At 37.7% G+C, this 21,213-nt stretch overlaps 1 protein-coding gene across 1 annotated transcript in view; it reads right to left on the bottom strand.

Annotated features, from left to right (window-relative positions):
• Positions 1–21,213, bottom strand: part of LOC126369464 (V-type proton ATPase 116 kDa subunit a 1-like) — a 37,280-nt gene that overhangs the window by 2,834 nt on the left and 13,233 nt on the right. Inside the window, exons 3-14 of the mRNA XM_050013873.1 lie at positions 12,217–12,384; positions 9,768–9,926; positions 8,792–8,953; positions 6,566–6,742; positions 5,933–6,145; positions 5,236–5,386; positions 4,468–4,841; positions 4,266–4,375; positions 4,045–4,172; positions 3,180–3,397; positions 1,915–2,089; positions 1,461–1,629 (exon numbers count right to left, since the gene is read on the bottom strand). Coding sequence (XP_049869830.1) covers positions 1,461–1,629; positions 1,915–2,089; positions 3,180–3,397; positions 4,045–4,172; positions 4,266–4,375; positions 4,468–4,841; positions 5,236–5,386; positions 5,933–6,145; positions 6,566–6,742; positions 8,792–8,953; positions 9,768–9,926; positions 12,217–12,384 — 2,204 coding nt within the window. The remainder of the gene's footprint in view (positions 1–1,460; positions 1,630–1,914; positions 2,090–3,179; positions 3,398–4,044; positions 4,173–4,265; positions 4,376–4,467; positions 4,842–5,235; positions 5,387–5,932; positions 6,146–6,565; positions 6,743–8,791; positions 8,954–9,767; positions 9,927–12,216; positions 12,385–21,213) is intronic.

Raw genomic sequence — 21,213 nt, 5'->3', positions numbered from 1 at the left:
TGTGATAACTATCTTCCTGACAACGGTAGAATACACAAAGTGCAAAGATCATGTCGTGTGGTAGGTACTCTGAAACAATGCACATTGGTGTTTATAGAGATCGAGATATGAAGTTTAAAATGTTTGATGATATTTTAATCTTGTCCTCTCATGTGGGTTGTGAGGCCGATAACCATCAGAAACTCTGGTTTGGTTATTATTATTTGAGTTTGAGAGGACTCGAACTGATGCAGCCCGAATGGCCACTGCGACTGAGCGAAATCTATTGTGACCAACCCAGAAACTCTGGTGTCAGGGTTATTATTGAGCCGGCATAGGCCCCTGACGTGGCTCATGTAACGACTACGTACTTACATTAAGAGTTATATCTAACGCCACACATAACAAAATACCACTGAAATATTCCCCAACCGACCCATAGTCACACCGAGTTACCGAGTTAGTTGAGTCATGGAATAGGCGGCGTTATAAATAAATAATTTTGCATTTCTACGTTTGTCTGAATATTATTTTTTCCATCGGTAAAATATAAGTTTCTCCCTTCATTTTTTTTTCAGTTCTCACTATAACAATATAAAACTCACACAGTATAACGCCGCTTAGTTGGATAAAATATCCTTATGGTGTGATTGAGGATCATTTTATTGGTCCATAGTCACATCGGTGTGGTAACTAGGTGTGACTATGGGTCGGTTGGGAAATATTCGACTTCATCCTTGCAGTGATAGGCAAGATCTTGTGCAGTATATATATCCGTTGTCGTGGACACAGGCAACTCATAGCATCCTGTAGAGGCAATTGTTCAATATACTAGACGCCGGCGACGCGTCCACTACTCGACCTCGACATCCTGTCCCATTTATTATAAAACATCTGGTATGGCAATGTCGTTTACACATGAAGTCATCACGTCATGTTTTATTGCACACAACATAAAGGACAATTACAAAATGAGAGCAGAAGTACGCCGCCTTATTGCTATGCTGCAATTTCTGGCAGACATTTTTTTTGCATTACGTTTGGAAGTGCTTTGAAAGCGAAAAATAGTGACGTCCTTACATTAGGCACTAACGGACCCCTTAATTATATATTATATTATTTTCTTTTATTTTGGTGCAATAAAATATATTTGAGTCCATAGGTTCGAACCCAGCACAGGCCTAAACCAAAGATTGTAGAATTTGTTTTCGAATTTATGTTTGAATCATAAATGATTATCACGTGCCCAGCGGCGAAGGAAATCATCGTGAGGAAACCCACATTCCCGAGAAATGCATTTTCGGAGGTATGTGACCTAACCTGTATTGGGCTGGTTTTCCCTTCGCGGGTTGGAAGGTCAGAAAATAATGTCGTGTTTGCTAGAAGTGATAAAGTTAGGGAGGCGAAAGTATATAAATAGAGTGCTTATTGCATTTACTGTTATGACCGAATAAAATCATCTAAAGAATTAGGCACAGTACCAATGCAATCTGAGCGTGTGCAGGAAGGCAGACAATCCCTCCATCAGGACGAGAATGGCCAGTGTGAAGAACGCCCAGATAGCGAAGATAATATAGAGCTTCACGGAGTTATGAAGGCCCATTCCGAATCCAATCTTTAGTACTCGTTGCCACAACACTGCAGACAATTCTGTAAAAGGACATTATGTTTTTTAGTTTATATTCTACACTGAAGAGGCAGATTTTAACGTTGTTGAAGTAAATATTGCTGAGTAAATAATAAAAATGTATATTCATAAAACAAAACATGCAAAAATTTAAAAACTTATAAACGCCCTTCATTGAAATAATATAATTTCATGATTTCTCAAACAATGTTGATCAGAATTATAAGCTTCTTGATCATTTATATTGATCACAGAACAAAAAGGGGATAAAACATTATAATATCCTTGTAGATAATTATAATACTTACGAGCATGAGCAAGGGACAAAGCCCAAAGTCGCAAGTAGGACGCGGTATGCGATACAGTGCCCAGGACGTATTCTATGGTGTGAATAGCCTGGGTGATCATCATCTCACCCATACCTTCACCCTCGTGTTCGGCTACTTCTGTTGTGTCTCCACTCTCTACTCCTTGCTGGTACTTCTGTAAATGAAAACTCTCGTTACTTATCTTTGTGACTGCTATTGCTTCTGTGCTGGAGTGCTTGTCTGGGATCAAATAAACAACGTCTATTACCGGGTACGGACTTTTAGAAGGCGTGCTTGGCACTTTAGACAATACGTATTATTAATATTTGTATCTATGTCATTTCCATATCTGGGGTCTATGGAGATCCGGACTTTTGGAAGGCATGCGTGGGGCCGAAGCCAACACGTAGAGGCCCTTTATGACAATTTAATCTAAATGTGGTGTGACACCAACCGGCGATTATCCATGTATGCCCTATGGGAGTGCACCCAAAGACAATCTCCGGTTCGTGTAGGACTATTGCAGATTAGGGAAACAAAGGAAACTGGGCTATTGGGTTGAGGGTTAGTGGATCGGGATACTGGGGCTATGGGGCACTATGGCGCCTACTCAAACAATGTTGGTAAACATGGATACAATGAACTGGCGGTGACTCGCCACTCGCAACTTATTATTATTACCTGTCGTAAAGTTCGACAGAGAGGTTGATCCTTCCTAACTAAGGACGAGTGAGTGTTATAAAACAAAAATTCTTTAAAACAATGATGATCTAACTTTATCTAACGGATGATATTAATCTATCAATTTTAGCCAGTGTACACTGTGGAGTTAATTAAACCAATTAACACTCATTGTGTCTAATACAATCAAATGACTGTCCAGTTACGTGGGTTATTGACCGCATACACATTAATGGGTATCTACAGTCCTTGACCCAGGGTCGAATCTCAATGGATCCATCCTAATGGATTACACCGAACAATATATCCATATAATCAAGTGCGTGAAAAAGTTTTTGAAAAATATGGGACTGCATCACAAGCTCGCATTGGAGCGTTGTAGCGTGGTGAAGAAGTTACAATGGCAGATCCCTTATCCCTTTAGGCAAAGTTTTAATGGGTAATCTGGTCCATTCTGTTTAAAACTACTTTCAAAATCTGTACGAATCTTATAATCCTCCTTTTTACCCGACTGCCCCTGAACTGCACTGCGTTTTTTAAAATGAATCTTTACTGACAAAGAGAACTTTTTTTTTTAATTTCACCTTTCGTTTTCTATCTGCTAACATCTTATAGACTGGCTTCCCGAAGAGCATGACGGGTATACATAGGAAGGCGAAGGCCAGGAATGTCTTCTGCAGGGCTTCTTGACCGGGGTACATGAACGACAAGCACGGCTCTTTGGCCTCAGTCGCCTTCATCAGCATCATGTTGATGAAGATTATCAACACCGACGGGGCGCATGAGGTGCCATATGCAGGGTCTGTTGACAAATATTGTCATGAATTTAAAATAGGTCATCATCATCATCAGCCCATTACGTCCCCACTGCTGGGGCACGGGCCTTCCCTATGGATGGATAGGGAGATCGGGCCTTAAACCATCACGCGGGCCCAGTGCGGATTGATGGTTATTAACGACTGCTAATGCAGCCGGGACCAACGGCTTAACGTGCCTTCCGAAGCACGGAGGAGCTCGAGATGAAAAGTTTTTTTTTTTTGTGGTCACTCATCCTATGACCGGCCTTTGCGAAAGTTGCTTAACTGCAACAATCGAAGACCGAGCGCATTTACTGCTGCGCCACCGAGCTCCTCCAACCCCTAAAATAGGTAGTAAAATAATTATATTCGCGTAGTAAAAACTAATAATAACAAAAAGTAAAATTGAGAAACTTTTTCGTTGGTTAAACAGTACCAGGAATATTACTCGAGTCAAGAGGAATAATAACTATATACAGAATGAAAGGAAAGAGAAAATAGGCAATAATTCTTATAATTTTTCTAACAATTAATTCAGTAATTCAATATTTTTTTCATAATCCAAGGATTGCTAAGGTTGATCTATGATCTCACAACACGATAGAAGATAGACACATAACATTTTTAAAATAATTATCTAGAATTGTCTTACCTTGAGACAGAGCTGAATATGAGATCCACTTCATAAACATAAGAATGCAAAGGTACCAAAACAGCAACAGCAGGAACAATATTTGTGGGATGTATTGAAGATAAATCATCTCTCGCTTCTTGAGGTAGCTGCAAATGACACAAAACATTAGACTGAAGTCTCAGCACACATAAAATAAATATCGGTACTACGTAGTCTAATTCTATGAATTTAGTAATTACTTGAAGTTTACCACACTCATTGTCACACCGAAGGCCATGTGTATCACTCCAAATATAATCGACATTTTCATCTTGAATGAATTGAGGAATATTATGTTGTTGGCTGCGAACTGAAAGTCGAATAAAATATTTAAGTATTATGCTAATTTCGATTTTTCAAAGAAGATGTTCTATTCGTAGAAGTTGTTCAATAATTCTTTACCTGCCATGCCGGGTCTAATCCAAAAGGATAAGGTTCTTGAGTGTATGCAGCAGCGGGATCCAAATCAAAAAACTTTTTACCGGCCAACGTCTTATTATCATATACGTTTTTCCATCTACTTCCGAATATGTTCAGAGATTTTGAGAACATATCGTTGTATATTAGACCAGTGTAGATTGAAAATATTCCCATGAGAAGTATGATGTAGCGGCCTCCGAAGAAGATGTTCCATATTTCGTTGTCACTCCTTTGTTTGGAGAGTTTCTTTTCGAAGATCACGATGATGGCAGCGAATATAGTCATGATAAGGCCGTGGCCCACGTCGCCGAACATCACCGCAAACAAGAATGGGAATGTAATGATCGTATATAAAGCTGAAAACAAAATAAAAGGGTATAAAATAATGAACGATTCCTAGATAAATTACAGTATTAGCGGTGCTGAGTGAAACAATTTAATTTTTATATCTCTATTACTGTTCAAATGTTAATCAAATATAATATAATGACCAAAAATAAAAATTAAGCAGGATATAAATTATATAAATATCATCAGCCATACGACGCCCACTGCTGGGCATAGGCCTCCCCCAAGGATCTCCACGACGATCGGTCCTGCGCTGCCCGCATAAATAATCAGCTAATAATTCAGCAATTGACTCTTTAAAAATATTTTTTAAGATTAAACGACTAACTAAACAAACCCAAACACACGTTTACAAATAAAAATAATCACTAAGAGAAAATAGCTGTTTTAAAAATTTGATACCTGGATTAACTTCTCTATAGCTGGCGATTCCATAGGAATCAATGAGGTTCTGGAAGCCCCTGGTGAACTTGTTGGTTCTGTTGAAGGTCGGTGGTGTCTCTCGCGTAGGCACGTAGTGAAGGAACGACGGGATCGGGCTGCCGCTAGCTTTCTGGAAATGCATTATTTGATTTAGTAACAAGTTCTTTGCTGGTGATAGGACAGTAGTTGAGGGTGCTATTGTCATATCACCATGATCATTATTATCATACGCCTCAAACGTTTGTTTCAGACGATTTGTGTCACTGTCGCGAAGTGATTCACTACTACACCACAATCACTCATGTTTCTTAGTTTGCGAAAATATTGAACCAAAATATGGATAGTTATTATTTTATTGAAAAAATATAATTATATTTTTAGATATCCATAAATTGATTTTATGAAAAACGTTTTGCCTTAGATTAGACACAAATCTAGTTACAGGCGATTATTTTATTAGATCAATATATTTTCTGTTCTTTCTACCGGGTGAGCACCTTCAGCGCTCCCCATTTGTCCGGCCAGGTAGTTAATGCCATCTGCGGCAAATCTACAATAAGTCACGTCAAAAAAAAATCTGTCCTTTCTTTTGTTTTTGTTTTTGAAATGAATGAAATAACGTTGTATACTTCGTAAACATAGTATTTTTTAAAGAATTAGTAATTACTGAACTTACCACCCCATTATCCAATGCTTTAGAAACGATGTGCAAGTCTGTCTTGGGCACCCAGCACTCTGCTATGAGGCATTTCTTCACAATGTCCATGCTGAACATATTCAGGGTGTGGTAGATGGCTTTCTCTTTCCTCACTGCTACCATCCAAGTGTTAAAGTCCTTTGCAATGTTAGCGAGGACCAACCGTCTGTGCTGTTCTGTTTGTTCCAGGACCTGAAAAGAGGAAATTGATAATTAATCTTTATTGTACGTAAGAAAATGTGTATTTCACTGCATTTAGTTTTGCATAATCCCCATTTGCAGCGGGTTGCAAAACGACACATGTTCTCGTAGTTATCATTAATTTAAGAGCCACGCTCTTGTCGGTGTAGCATTCTCCATGCCACTTTTTTAGGGAAAAATAGGGCAGTGGTTTCCCTCTTGCCTTCCGCCCTACCCGTTTCCGTAGTAACATATACGTAATATTGGTCGCGTAGCGCGATGCGTAATTAATTCCGCAGGGGTAGGGACAGCTCATCATTCCGCACTTACTTTTAATATGCGCAAATGTCAATTGCAATATTTCTTTCGATGTGGGTTTTTTAACCCCCCTAGTCGGTAGGTTTTCTATATTACGTTTGATATTTGTCTCACCATTTCCAGATCCTTTATCCTGGTGACGACTCCAGCCAGCATTTCTTGTTGTTCCTTGTAGGTGGCGGGGCAGGGGTAGAGGGTTGCCTTGAATCCGTGACAGACCTTCTTCACACGCATCTTGATTTGTTCCCCATGGAAGAACACTATGAACACTGTCTTCTGGAGCTCGTGACCCTGAAAGTACAAAATTTACGAATTTTGTTCAGAGCTTATTACTTTTAAGTAAAGAATGTAGGTAAATAAGTCGATGTATAGAGGCGTATTATAATTTGATTTGCGGTTTCAGTTGGTTATGGTTGGAACAAAAGAATATTAGAAATATAATGTTACTTTGTTTTGAGATACTTTAAAGGAACCGCTTATGCGGCAATGTTATTTATTATATAAAGCTATATCTATCCAGGTATTTTATTACTATAATGTCGGAACTATTTGTCGGAATTCATCTCTTGGTCCGGAGTTCAATCTTGGCTACACCTCGGCGTAGTTTCTCATATCAATTGATCCGTCCCTGATTTACCTGCCACTGCAGTAATGTTCTGTCACCTCTAGTCAGTTTATACAAACACATTACCGATGACCTTTGAAAATTGACTCACTTCTTTTGTGTCAATCGTATTTGGGCCGTCTTGAACCCATTGCGGAACGCGTGTTTAACCTTTAAATCTAATAGCAGGTATACGCAAAACTAAACCGCGCCACTGCGGTTAACAAGTAGAAAATCGATATAATGGGGTTGATGACCGTCCACACTTGCTTGTTTCTCATAATAATTCAGCGAGGGGTGGAAATTATTTTTGTACCTGTGACACAGGGCCGCAACGGAGTCATTCACATGACACGGTCATCGTAGATCGAACGATAAGGGACACGAAAGACCTTACGTTTAAATGTCGTTGTTAGCTTCAGCGGCTATGCGTATTATATTTAGTCTAATGCTCGATCTTTGTATGTTTATAAAATTGGGTGTAACTTATTATTGTCAGCATTTTTATTATGTAGGCATTGTTACCGCTTACGTGCGAAAGCCAGCAGAATATTAAGTAGGTAGGTACCTATCTAAACTGCAGATTACCGAGTGAAGTACGAAAAAATGTATCAGTTTTTATACCTACTTTTTATAAAAAACCTAACTTTCATAATCTAACTTAAGTTAACCCATAAACATGGCTTTAACTAGTATTCAAACGAAGTTACGTTTGCTTACAGAAAAAACTAAGTAAAGTGTAAATACCGTCTACTTTCGGAAGTATTTCCCACGCGCATGTTAGCGATAACATAAAATTATATTACAATGAAAATTCCGCACGTTTTCAGCTTTTAATTGCAACTGAGTACAGTGTAAATCGCCTACATGGATTTTAAGACTATTTCCAGAATTTCGAGTTAGCACGAAACATTGAAAAACTAAATTAGGTGTAAGTATGAATTCAATGTCAAAGTGGTAGACGTCCTGTATTTTTTGTGTCGTAAGTGTAATTACATATTCCTACTCGTTTTCAGCTCTGATTTGATTTTAATAATAATGATCACTCTTCGTGTTACAACGTCGCTTTTAGCGGGAATCGACAAATAATGACAAGACTTTTATATTTCACTGCTCTTTCACGTGGTATCACACTATCGTTATGATGGTATTTTCGTTGGGAGCCGTGGTATAGCGCAACTGGGCAGTTGGTATAGCTTTTGCCTCTTTGAGGTCGCAGGTTCGAATTATTTTATTTTTACAGTTTTACATTCAACACAGCCCTAAACCAATTATTGTCAAATTTGTTTTAGAATTCATGTTTGGATCATAAATGATTATCACGTGCTCAGCGGTGAAGGAAAACATCGTAGAAGTGTATTTTCGGAGGTATGTGACCTAACCTGTATTGGGTTGGTATTCCCTTCGCGGGTTGAAAGGTCAGACAGGCAGTCGCTTTTGGACTCTGTGAAAAACGGGATAATGCTATTCTTTTTTCAAAAGAATCATGTTTTCTTTTTAAAAAGATTAAGAAATGAATTCGTGCAATTGAAAGGGAGATTAGTTTCGATATAAGTACAGAAATCTCGGTGAGGTGTGGGTAATTAGTTCATGTTGCGATGGATGTACCTCTACTACCCCAATTCGGATATAGTCGTGTCGTAAGTACAGTCAATAGAAATAACATAAGATAGCGACACATGTAGCTACCTAATTTTAAGTACAATGAAGTAATTGTATGCGATTATAATATTTACCGTAACAGGATCCGTCAGGGGCACATTGATCTGCGATTGTTTGAAGAAAATGTTCCCATGAGATATGCGCCAAAGCATCTTCTCGAAGGAGGCTACTCGAGCCGTGGCCACGACACCCGCAATGAACCCTAGATGGGCTATCACCGCTTCGTTGTTGTATACCTGGCAAACGGACATTTCACTATGAGACAGACAGCTTAAAAGATTGGTCTTTTACCGGAGCGAATGTATCATTTCCAACATGATGGAACATAATTATGGGCCATGGGATGATATGCTGTCACTACTGTTAATCATAACCATACTATACAAAAGCGCAAGTGTGACCGAGACACCGTCCGCGCACTTTCCCCCTCACTCCTTAGCGGCTTACATGTAGGAATGGTAGGCCGAATGAAACGTAACGCAAAGGTGTGTGAAAGAGAGAGCGACGAGTGAGCGAAAGAGAGGAGAGGATTGCAGAATGACAGGGAAATGGCGGACGGTTGTTTAAATAAGAGAAAACGTAGAAGACTATAAACGTTTTTAAATAAGTAAAGTTAAATAAATAATAATCATTTCCTTCATGCCCTATCCCACATACATTTAAGACTAAAGTGCGGGGCGGAGGGTTACCGTTCTGTACGAAGTATTATTCTTTATTCTATGACATAACATTATCTGTCTTAGGGTTTAGTATTGACAGTGGCTGCAAGTTGCCTTCTGGTTACATTAGGGATTACGGGCGTCATGAGTTATGGAGTAACATGACGAAAGATTTCAAAGGATCTTAATAATTGAATGATTCTTTTGTAAAAACATGTGTCATGATCAACAGAAGAGCAAACCGTCGCTACAAAATGGTAAAGTAGAAATTTTTTATCATGGAGTGGACAAAAAAAAATTACGATAACAATTATTATGGTATTAACACATTATCTACGTATTGAAGAAAGCTCTCTATGGTGAGTTAAACAGAATTGTTATTACAATATACCGAAGCTGAAATCTTCCTTTGAGCGCTGTGGTCCTGAAAGAAGGTCTGTGTCTTTTCTATGAGCAGCTTCAGTTCTTTCAGTGAGAGGTAGTCTGCCTTCAGGTTGCGAGCATTTCGGGTGATCTCTTGAATTTCAGACTCTATGTAATCTATACGTTCCTGGAACAACAAGAGAGATGGTATTAAACATTGACTTATCAAACATTCGCTCCATAATCATTACAGTATGGGGCATATAATATCTCTATAATATCTCGGTAAGCACTTAGCTGTACTATATATTTCTATCCTGTTATCATTTGTGGTGTCAATCACTGTCAACGAAGCGTTTCACTTCTTGTTAAGTAAGATGATCCGTGCTTCGGAAGGCACGTTAAGCCGTTGGGTCCGGTTATTACTTACTGATGTAAGTATATTATATGATTCATTCAGATTATTACATGGTACATTACATGAGTCATGACAGGCACATTTGGCGGCTCAATAATTACCCTGACACCAGGGTTGATGAGGTTGGTAATCCGCCTCACAACCCACACGATAGAAGAAGAAGACTTCTTATTTGCCAACTTGTTTGCCAAGGCCAAGTTGGATTTGATGTTATTTAAAATCAAACACATTAAATCGTTCCAATCTTCACCAATTTTGTTCATAAAAAGTACGCACAATAGTAAAACGTAAATAATTGAGTTCTGTTGTAGTTTCATCAAAGTAGAGGTACCGAGTTCAAGTCTTAAGCTACATACAAACAGAGGGGGACTTTCACAGTCGAGAAAATTATGTCGTACGACTTTCCGCTCCATGGTTAGAATCTCCGTGGTAACGCCTAGGCGACTCTGTGCGTGGAAAAGATTCAAATGTCGTTAGTATCATTGTAGGTTATTATATAATAATCTATATTGATATTGATTCCTCACCCTATTAAATAACTCATCGGTTATAGTGTTTCTGTAATAACAATTCCGTAGACACACAAGTCTAGTTATGAATATTCAATTATGTTTATTTACGAATAAATATACTTAGTTATATATGATAAAGGAGAAAATTGTAGACGCTATAGATAGGTATGTAAGTAGGTATACACGGTGTTAGTGATATCGAAACGAATACTGAGGAGGAAGATTAGACCGTGATTCTGAGTTGATATCAAGTGGAATTATCCATGGCAAAATTCATGTTCCTTTTTTGTTTTTTATTATTTTCAATTCTATACTTTTGCGATGGAAAATTCCACTTGATATTAACTCAGAATAATGAGCTGAATTATCCATCTCAGTATTCGAGACGATGTCACTTACACCCTCTGTAACTTAAAACGTGCGCGTAGCTGAAGACTCATTAAAGTGTACCATCAATTAAGGCCAGAGCTGGTGTAAGTAGCTAAGCATTTGTATGGTTATTCCTGCTAGTTCCGGATTTATCTGCCTCAGAAGCCAGCAAAGTGGAGCATATATTTTATTCTTAATAGTCTGACTAGTATAACCGGACCTGTCAAATCTTTAGGTTAGGTAAGCGGACCCTGAAACAGGATAACGCTAAGGATATGATGATTATGGGTCTGGCCAGTATCAAATCGAGGTACTACTTCCACTATTGCTTACATACTAATCTACATAGTATGTTGATCTCTCTACTTCTGAGTCTGTGGGAAAGTTTTGAGGATAGACAGCGAGTTAGACTGCGTTCCATATCGCCGCATAAACAGCGAACCTAACCTAATCTAACCAAAATACTGATAGTCGATTCTCCTGGTACGAGGGTAAGCAGACGATGCAAAACCTCTGGTATGCTGAGATCAGCATAATTAAGAAGATCCTTAGGGCTAAGAGAGAGGAGGGTAGGATTTGGGCCCAAGTTTGACACCCGTACGTGAGACAAGAGAGAACACAACATGTGTTGTATAATTTGTTTTTGCTTTGCATAGATTCATTGAGCGACTATAAACGTTTCCAGCTATTCGTAATTCTTCTATTTCTTTTGATTATTCACTGTAATCTTTGGTCTTTCACTGTAATTACGTGACCCAAATATTATATATATTCTTCAACATACTCGATTACATTTTCTGCAACTGTTTTCCTTGGACATATTTGTTATCACTTTGATCTTCGTTGAATTCATTGATAACCCAGCTTCTTTGCTTTCGTATGTTACAGTCGTTGCAACTTAGTCTGAAGTGTTATTGGGTCTGCTACAAACAACATAAGAGCATCGACAAATCTAAGGTCAATTCAAGTTCCTCCCGTTTATTCTTATACCAAAACCATCCCGGTCTAAATATATTAATAATACAGAAAGGTACTAGACAAGAAGATCCGCTTTCGCCAAAACTATTCACAGCAGTATTGTACAACAACGCTGCTCAAAATAATACAATTTAGATTTTTTTTTGAGGTAAATTATTAATAAGAAAGACCTCAACGATATACCACTATTATTTACATACCTCTAGTATGTTGATCTCTCTGGGGCTGAGACTATGGGGAGAGGGTTTGGGGGGCGGTAGGGGGTCCGGCAGCTCGCCCCCCACCCAGCGCAGCTTGCGTTCCATCTCGCTGCATCGTCGGACCTCGCTCACGTAGCGACGCTGGAAGTCGTTCACGTGAGGGTTCAACTGGAAGAACGAAGAGCAACTTTAATACATTATTTTATGATACATACGTAGGTAAACAGAGCCACTAGATAACTTGCACCCACTCTTGATACGAAGTCCTAAAATTATATAAAATTAATGAATGTCGAGAAGTGATCCACCGGCCTCCGTGGCCCAGTGGTTGAGCGTTGGGCTCACGATCCGGAGGTCCCGGGTTCGAATCCCGGTGGTGGACATATCACAAAAATCCCTTTGTGATCCCTAGTTTGGTTAGGACATTACAGGCTGATCACCTGATTGTCTAAAAAGTAAAAAGATCCGTGCTTCGGAAGGCACGTTAAGCCGTTGGTCCCGGTTATTACTTACTGACGTAAGTAAGTAGTCGTTACATGAGCCATGTCAGAGGCCTTTGGCGGCTCAACTGTAACCCTGGCACCAGGGTTGATGACGTTGGCACTCCACCTCACAACCCACACGACAGAAGAAGAAGAAGATCCACCCATCACTTATAATTATAAGTAACGTCGTTAATCGACCACACAACCCCGACAGAAGACGGTCAACTTATAACATAACATAAGCTCACTAATGTATCCCAATTGCAAGATGAACAAAGTACCTATAAGTCACCAAGCTTTTTGTTAGGCCAACGTGATGTGGTGGGTGAGATGTATCGCCTTATAATAGCCGAGCCGACTTTTACTGTAATTTTACGTGTGTGATAATATGTTTTGGAAAACTAAACCATACGTACGAGTACGAGTATCCCAATTCCGATACATTTGTACAACAACGCTGCTCAAAATAATACAATTTTTCGTTTTTGCTGAGTCCCATACAAGTGTAGTTCTTTCTAGAATTCGCATTTAGCGACTGCGAATTTAATCGAACGTCATTAATTTATACTCACTAGGAAAGGCCTGTGGGAAATAGGTTCAATTGACACAGTCAAGGTTATGGCTCGTTCCCACTAGAGGACATTTGTCGAGCGACATTATGATCCCGGACATATCGGGCGATATCAGACGACGTCGCCATAATTCTTTCAACGACTAACTCACCAACTATATTATCAAGATGACATATGTCGCTCGGCAAATGTCTCCTAGTGGGGACGACCCTTTACTTCCTACTGACAGCACCCGCGTCATGGCGCTCGCTATCTGCGTAGACACGACAAATAATTTCGAGCAATTAACGTAGCGTATTTGTGTATTAATACATAACATAACATTACGCCTGTATTATAGAAGGGGTAGATATATTATATAGTTATATATATGTCGTGGCCAGATCATAGAAATGATCATTTCATGATGTGCTCGATCATGTAATGAAATGGTCATATTTCATGAAATAGAATATCATTCGTTGGCCACATCATGATGTAGTTTGGCCAGATCAATGAACACAAAACGTTTAACGATAATGATCAACTAAATGGCTGATAACTTCATGATATGGCCAAACGTTGGCAATCATATCGTAAAATTAGTAACATTATCCACCGGTAGTGGCGCTGGTGTCGATTATATTTAAAACTTGATTGATATTATAATCGATGAATCAATGTAATTGTTAAATTTTCCATATCTAATATGTACATAATTTTGATCCTAAGAAATTAACCGACTATTCGCAATTTTATTACACCACATAACATGGACACCGCCTACATTAACGATATGGCCAAACGTTGATTGATATATATCATAAAACGTTGACGTTTCAACGATATGGTCAACTTAAGTTGGCCACAACACATCATGAAATGATCAATTTTACGATATGGCCACGACATATACATTATACACCCACTTGTCACCAGTTATATTGAGGTCGCATCTAATAGGGCGTGCAAATTATCTATTAAAAGTAATAAAACACTTAAGTAAATATTAAAACTCGATGAAGTTTCCTTAAAGAGTTCCCTTGACTTATCAGACCATAGATACCATCAAAGTATATAATTCCGTACTATTGTCTACCTACTGTGATATGTCTCTACCTTCACTCTCCATCATACAACTAAACTACACTATTACTAACTCAATTGTGCCATAAGATGACTGTGTCACCAATTTTCCAGAAGTACCTAGTAGGTATTTGCAGGAATTACGCACAGGAAGTGCTTGAAAAATTACTAGGTATTAATTTTAAAACATGAAAGTTATGCATGCATGGCTTATATAGTAGAAAAAAAGTTTTCAACAATTATAATGCGCTATTGGTCCAAGTCCGCGTTACTTTGTCGCGTCTACGTAGACATCGTGCGCTTGGATGCAGAGGCAGAATGTATCGTATATCGAAATTGATAAGCACTGGCGGCAATAAAAACCGGTTTATTTCATTTTCATGGCGGCGCTCCTTCTCCCGAAATAACTGATGATCGCTATAATTGTAACAAGCTCCTTCTGTTTTATAGACTCTTGTTTTTTATATCTTCTAGATCACATATCAGATATTATCTGCGTTTCTGACGTGAGCCAACATTTTTTTTTATTTATGTAGTGAAATATCGACGTTTAAGGACACATTATTTAAAACTAGCTTATATTCCCGTGTGGACTCATCTCGTTTAGTATTTATTTTAAAGGGCCGATTTCTCAATAGTCAATTAGTGTCCATTCGTAGAATTAAGTCTTCCAAATTTCCTTTTTACCGACTTCAAAAAAGGAGGAGGTTCTCAATTCGACCGTATATTTTTTTTACATATAAAATTTTGCTTTGCCAAAATAAGTTTATTGAAAAATCAGTTCTAAGTACTTTTCTGGAAAGTACCACGTTGTTTTTTTAATGTTAGGCGTACAAAAGTTTCAGAAAGATAGACTTGTTGTCAGAGTTATTTATTTTAATGTTCAAGGACATCATTGTAAAAATATGTAACGAAATGTTACGATGAAAGAAAAAATATGTGAGTACTTATTCTTACTTAATTTATGACCAGCGCTTGCGTCACGTCACAGTATAAAGGCAAATTGTATAATTGAAAATATTTTTGTCTGAGGAGATATTTGTTATTAAAATAACTAAAGTTTTTCATACACGCTCTCTGTCGCGTGATAAAAATTAAACGACTGCACTTCAAGATGTGTCATTGTCGCTTCAATTAAAACAAATAATGTTTAACAAACGCAATGGAGCCGGACTAATTTTTCTAGGTCGATGACGATGATTAGATACAATTTAAGTGTGGTGTTTTTAATCCTAAATGTAAAATATTTCCATGATCATTTCAGGTACTTGTCTTCCTCAGAACATTATTTATTATTAGCAGTTGCTTTATAGGTAGTGACACATAAGCGCCTTTAATACACATTCTGATGGAATTTTCTTCAAAAAAAAAAATCTGAAACGAAAACGAAAAAAGTGACACTACAAATTTTATCTGCATTGCAACTATCTTACGAGTTTTCGTTGACAAAAATTACATCAGAATGTTAAGTATTTTACAAAAAGATGCTTTCTCTATAAGGCAACCCGACGCTGTAAGAAACATTTTTTCCGTCTAATGTTATGGACATTATATGTAGATATCTTATCACTATATTTGGATAAGTAGGTTCCGGTTACTACTTACTGGTGTAAGTACGTCGCTACATGATAATAAGAGTCATGTCAGGGCTCCGATTGCAGTAACACTTGTGCATAATACAAATATAAAAACTTTTTTGATTAAGCGATTTTTAGGGATACTTTTTAGGGCGTATTTCTTCTACATTTTTAAAATATGGTATCCATCGTAACATACTTCGATTTTGTATTTTTATTATTGATGGAATACAAAGAGATCGGCATTAAACAAAATCCCAATCGAATTTCTGTTACCAATGTGCCAGATAAAAAGAAAATCTTCAAATAAAAACAAAAAAGGAGTGTGGTAAAAGAACGAAAAATCCTTGGTCGAAATGTAGAAATTAATCATCTCTGCGACAACGACAATGTTCAACTATATGCAAGCGGGAAAAATTGTGTCTGATTCCGTTTTATAGTGGGCGTGGTCTCTCGACTAGCCGTCAGAACAACTGTATGATATATGAGAGCTCTGCAGGTCAAGGTGGCCTCAATAGACGGTGGGCCAGCTCTGCTACCGAGTGATATCGTGCATTAACATTTTAAACTGACGCATAATGGCCTCCGTGGTCCAGTGGTTGAGAATTGCGCTCGTGATCCGGAGGTACCGGGTTCGAATCCCTGTGGGGAGATTTCACAAAAATCACTTTGTGAACCCCGGTTTCGTTAGGATAGATAGATCCGTGCATTGGAAAGCACGTTAAGCCGATGTAAGTACGTAGTTGTTACATAAGCATGTTAGAGTCCAATAATAACCGAGATCAGGGTTGATAGGTTGGTAATCTGCCCCATAACACAACAATGATAGAAGACATGCATTTCATGATTTTATGATCATATACGTATATAGCTAGGTACCAATAAAAATCTAAAAAGAATTTACCATTGCAGGTTACTCTTCTTTGATTTTATTTATTAAGTACTAGGCACTGGAATATTTATAACAAAAATACAATTTACATTACATTTTTTCCCTATAGTCATAGAATAAGGAATAATACTACGTATAGAACGGCAACTCTTCGCTCCCCACCAGCGTCTGAGCTAGGTTTACCTCACCCGCCTTCGGACATAGTTTAGACTTGAATCGTATGGTGTCTGATGTCACACACACAGATGCGCGTGTACTATAATGTAAATGTGTAGTGTTGTGTAAAATGAGGTTGTTTGTATGAAGTGTCCGGGGTGTGGTATAGGCTTTTAGGTGACATGAAAATCTCAACAGTAAAAATCGCTCAATAGTTCGGGATTATCCCGAAAATATAGAAGACAGAGCGTTGAAATTCCTTTATTCATATATTATAGCATTATGCCAATTTGGTACTAATTTATAAGAACATTGGGCCAACTACACCTACCTCGAAACATCAAATGAATCAGTTATGATATGCCAGCTAACTATCATGAATTGTGGTGTAGCTTGAAGGGCTCTATTTCACTGGGATACTATATTATAGTTTCGTCTAGGGTTGCCATCTCTTTTTTAAGAGGAATATAGTATTTTTTGACAATTGACTAATGTTGCTATAGATAGGCTAATGCAAGATAAGAAAAGTTTTTTGTTTTCGGTTACTATTTAGGATTTATTAAAAACATCATGGAATAGAAGATAGAAAGTTAGAGAGGAAGGGGAAGACCAAAAAGAGCTTACATGGAACAAATTAAAGAGAAGGCGAATATCGTATAGAAAAGTCAAAGAATTAGCCTTAGTTAGACAAGAATGGAGAATGGTACACCCATCAAAACTTTTCAGCAATTTTTATATTCTTCCTCACTAATTTAAGAGCCATGCTCTTGTCGGTGTTTCCTTTTTTAGGGAAAAATAGGGCTGTGGTTTCCCTCTTGCCTTAACCGCTCCGCAGTACTCTGTCTGACGTGAGTGGGATGGCGCCCAGAGTAGTCTATTTCAAAGCCGTACTAGGACTCCTGTCCTCTGCCTCTGAATACTACTAACAGTTACTGTTGCCCTAAGTCAGGTCAATTTTGACATTTGGATGGATTGGTATAATTCATAATTCGCCTTGGTTCACTGACATTTAGACGATTGAGTAGGGAAATGAATTAATAAAAAAAAAATGCGTACATTTTGTTGATGGCGCGACTGCGGTGGCGCCACCACGGTGTCCTAGTCAGATAGAGCCGTAATGCACAGTTTTTGGTTTAAACCTTGAAGCGTAATAAATGTTTAAATATAAAGATTTTTTCGAGGCGTCGAGTAATTTACTGGATTTTCAAGTTTATTAACTGTCTTTGTTATTTGGAAGTTTAATATAATAAAGTGACAATTTCAATAAACAATGTAATCTAGTAAAAAAGGGGTTTATATATGTTGACACGACATTCATGCTTTTATAATATTGGATAGGTAAGGTAAGGTCGAACGGCACGCCTAAAGGGCACGCAAGTAAAAATATAATGTTTATCTAACTATACTGGCTACTTATAGGAATAAAGTAAATATTTTTCACATACAACTTGTACTCTGTGAAACTTACTAGTTTTACTACGCTTGGTTATTTCAAATGTTTTATGACGCTTATGAAATATTATTCTGGGACCTTAGTCAACATTTACGAAAAACCAGAGTGTAATACATAAGGTGGCATCCAATCCAATCAAAGGGTAATAAAACAGGACCCTATTACTAAGACTCCGTAAGGTACTTTTAATATTCACAAAATATTCGATATCAATAAGGTACTTGGCCAGTTTTCGTAACCGTTTACAACTTAGCTAAGGCTATATCATGGAAATAGACGAACACAAAGTTTCGCTTTTAATAATGACATTATATTGTACTTAGAATCTACACCAGGGGGGTTAAAAAGGCCACATTGAAGCAATTCATTTAAAAAAGAAATATTGCTATTTGACATTTATTTGCATTGCGCACTTACTGTTATGCGCAAATGTCAAAATTGCAATATTGATTTTTTAAATGAATTGCTTCGATGTGGTTTTTTAACCTTTACAGTACCACACCAGCAGTAGGCTGGTAAGTTGCTTGCCCCGTTGATCATAATATATATAAGATTAGTATACTTAAAAAATATTTTTTTTTGCTCACAGCTGTACGTATCTGTGTGTCTATACACTGGTTGGTTTTGAGTTCGTTTATGATGGTTACCCACAATTGATTGACAGCGTAGCTTATAGTTATTATTATAGAACTGGGTAGTATCCAAGGTCAAAGATAAATTATGAAAATCTGATTACTAAATAAAAATAGATCTAAAGGTGTCAAATAATGTTTTCTTTCTTCTATTGAACTTATTTATGAATTTTAATAAAGAAAAATGTAATAAAAAGTGCGACAATTCGTCACGTTTTTCTTTGATTTTTCATACAAAACCATAGTAATTTCGGTTTAGTAAAAAGTAACTGATTTGACTAGTTGGAAACTACTCTATTCTAGTCACCTAGTAATACTTATAATACAGTCTGTCTTTGAGGGTGAATAAAGAATAGAAATCGTGCTCCACCTTGGTCGTAACGATCAATTTATTGGTGTGAGCCTCGCCTCGCTGATCTCTGAATTAAATACGACCCGGCCTAATTCTATCGCTCGAAACATTTACTATGCGCAGGCGTCATTGTGTTAGTCGCATGATATACTGGGGTAACAATTGAAAGAATAAATAATAGGTAATATGAATTAATTATCTTGATTTTTTTGTGAGACTGGTTTTTGTTTGGCAAGGACATTGCAGGCTGAATCACCTGGTTGTCCGAAAAAGTAAAATGATTCCGTGTTTCGGAAGGCACGTTAAGCCGTTATTCCCGGGCTACTAGCCCAAATGCCTCCACCAACCCGCAATGGAGCAGCGTGGTGGAGATGCTCCAGACCGCCTCCGGTTGATAGAGAGGACGCCTGTGCCCAGCAGTGGGACGTATATACTTAGGCCGTTTATGTTTTATATTTTTATGAATGAATTGATCGTTTGTGCTTCAGTTTTTGTTTCCGTTAGTGGTTCATGATTTATGACATGCCACAGGATAATATCATGCAGTGCACCAAAAATCAGTTAAACTCGTAAGGCCTCGGATTTCCAGACACAATTAGTTCAACAGCTGGTTTTGGATTTTAAAAAGCGTTTTGGCCATACAAGCTAAAACAAGTAGGTACTGACAACAAAAATATCGGAGTCATGATATTGGTAGAGCTTTAAAAGATATCCAAGTAAATTATTCGTCAAAAAAATCCTGTGTTTGTCTCGTTTAGGCGTTTTAATTTCAGTTGAAACTGAGGCACGGCGGAGGTATACCTTCGATAGGACAGTTAAGTCACGAAACCGACACTCCCTGCATTATGGAGGCACGCGAAATCAGGGGAAGCCGCCCTCGTATAAATAATAGGCTATTTGTGAACCCAACATGCACATGGAGTTATAGTTATCCAGGCCAACAGGAATATTTTACCTTCGGGTCGATACAGCACGCCTTTATGTTGGTACCACATGAAAACATCGCGAAGAAGGAATTTGTATTTAAGTTTTTGAAATGTATGATATGCTTTAGTGTTATTTGATTTGATTTTATTATGTAAATTATGGATCATTGTAATCTGAAATAAAGCAATTTTAATTTAATTTTAGTCGATTGATTGTCTGGTTCCTTACCCTAGTAACACACACGTCACGTTAAATGATGCTATGCAGTAGGTAATAAGTAATGTAGAATATTATTTTCTCGTGTTTCCTGGTGACTTTCGAATCAAAATCAAATCAAATCAAACATATTTTATTGCACAGAACTAAATTTCCCAATCAGACATAACACATGAATATCGTACAATTTGGGCGGACTTTAGTGGTGAAGTTATAAAAAGATGTTTTATTTTTAAATAAAATAAGCTTGCGTTTGACTACAATCTCACCTGATGGTAAGTGACGCTGTGGTCTAGGGTGGATAACGCTTACGTAGCAAATGCTTATTCACGTATTTTTCTATTTATTTTACAAAAGAAATAAAGGAAAAAGGTCCGGTATTATTCAACCTGCAATCTTCAATGACAAAAAACGGATTCATAATAATTTGTAGAGTGTTAAAAAGACACCCAGTAGATAACTACCTACCTACATAAGTCCCGAAGAAAATCGCACAAAACCCTCAGTAAGTACTACAAAGTAGACTATACAATAACCATGCTATGTGTATCTATGTGCGGGCTGTGTATCAATGACTGACCTCACCAAACCTGGTGTCAGGTTTACTATTGAGCTGTCAAACCCAATTTTTTCGCCTAATATACATTGACACACTCGCCTTATAATACGA

This window comes from Pectinophora gossypiella, chromosome 9 (genome assembly GCF_024362695.1).
Source record: "Pectinophora gossypiella chromosome 9, ilPecGoss1.1, whole genome shotgun sequence".
Taxonomy (NCBI): domain Eukaryota; kingdom Metazoa; phylum Arthropoda; class Insecta; order Lepidoptera; family Gelechiidae; genus Pectinophora; species Pectinophora gossypiella.
This window is presented reverse-complemented; position numbering and strand designations above follow the sequence as displayed.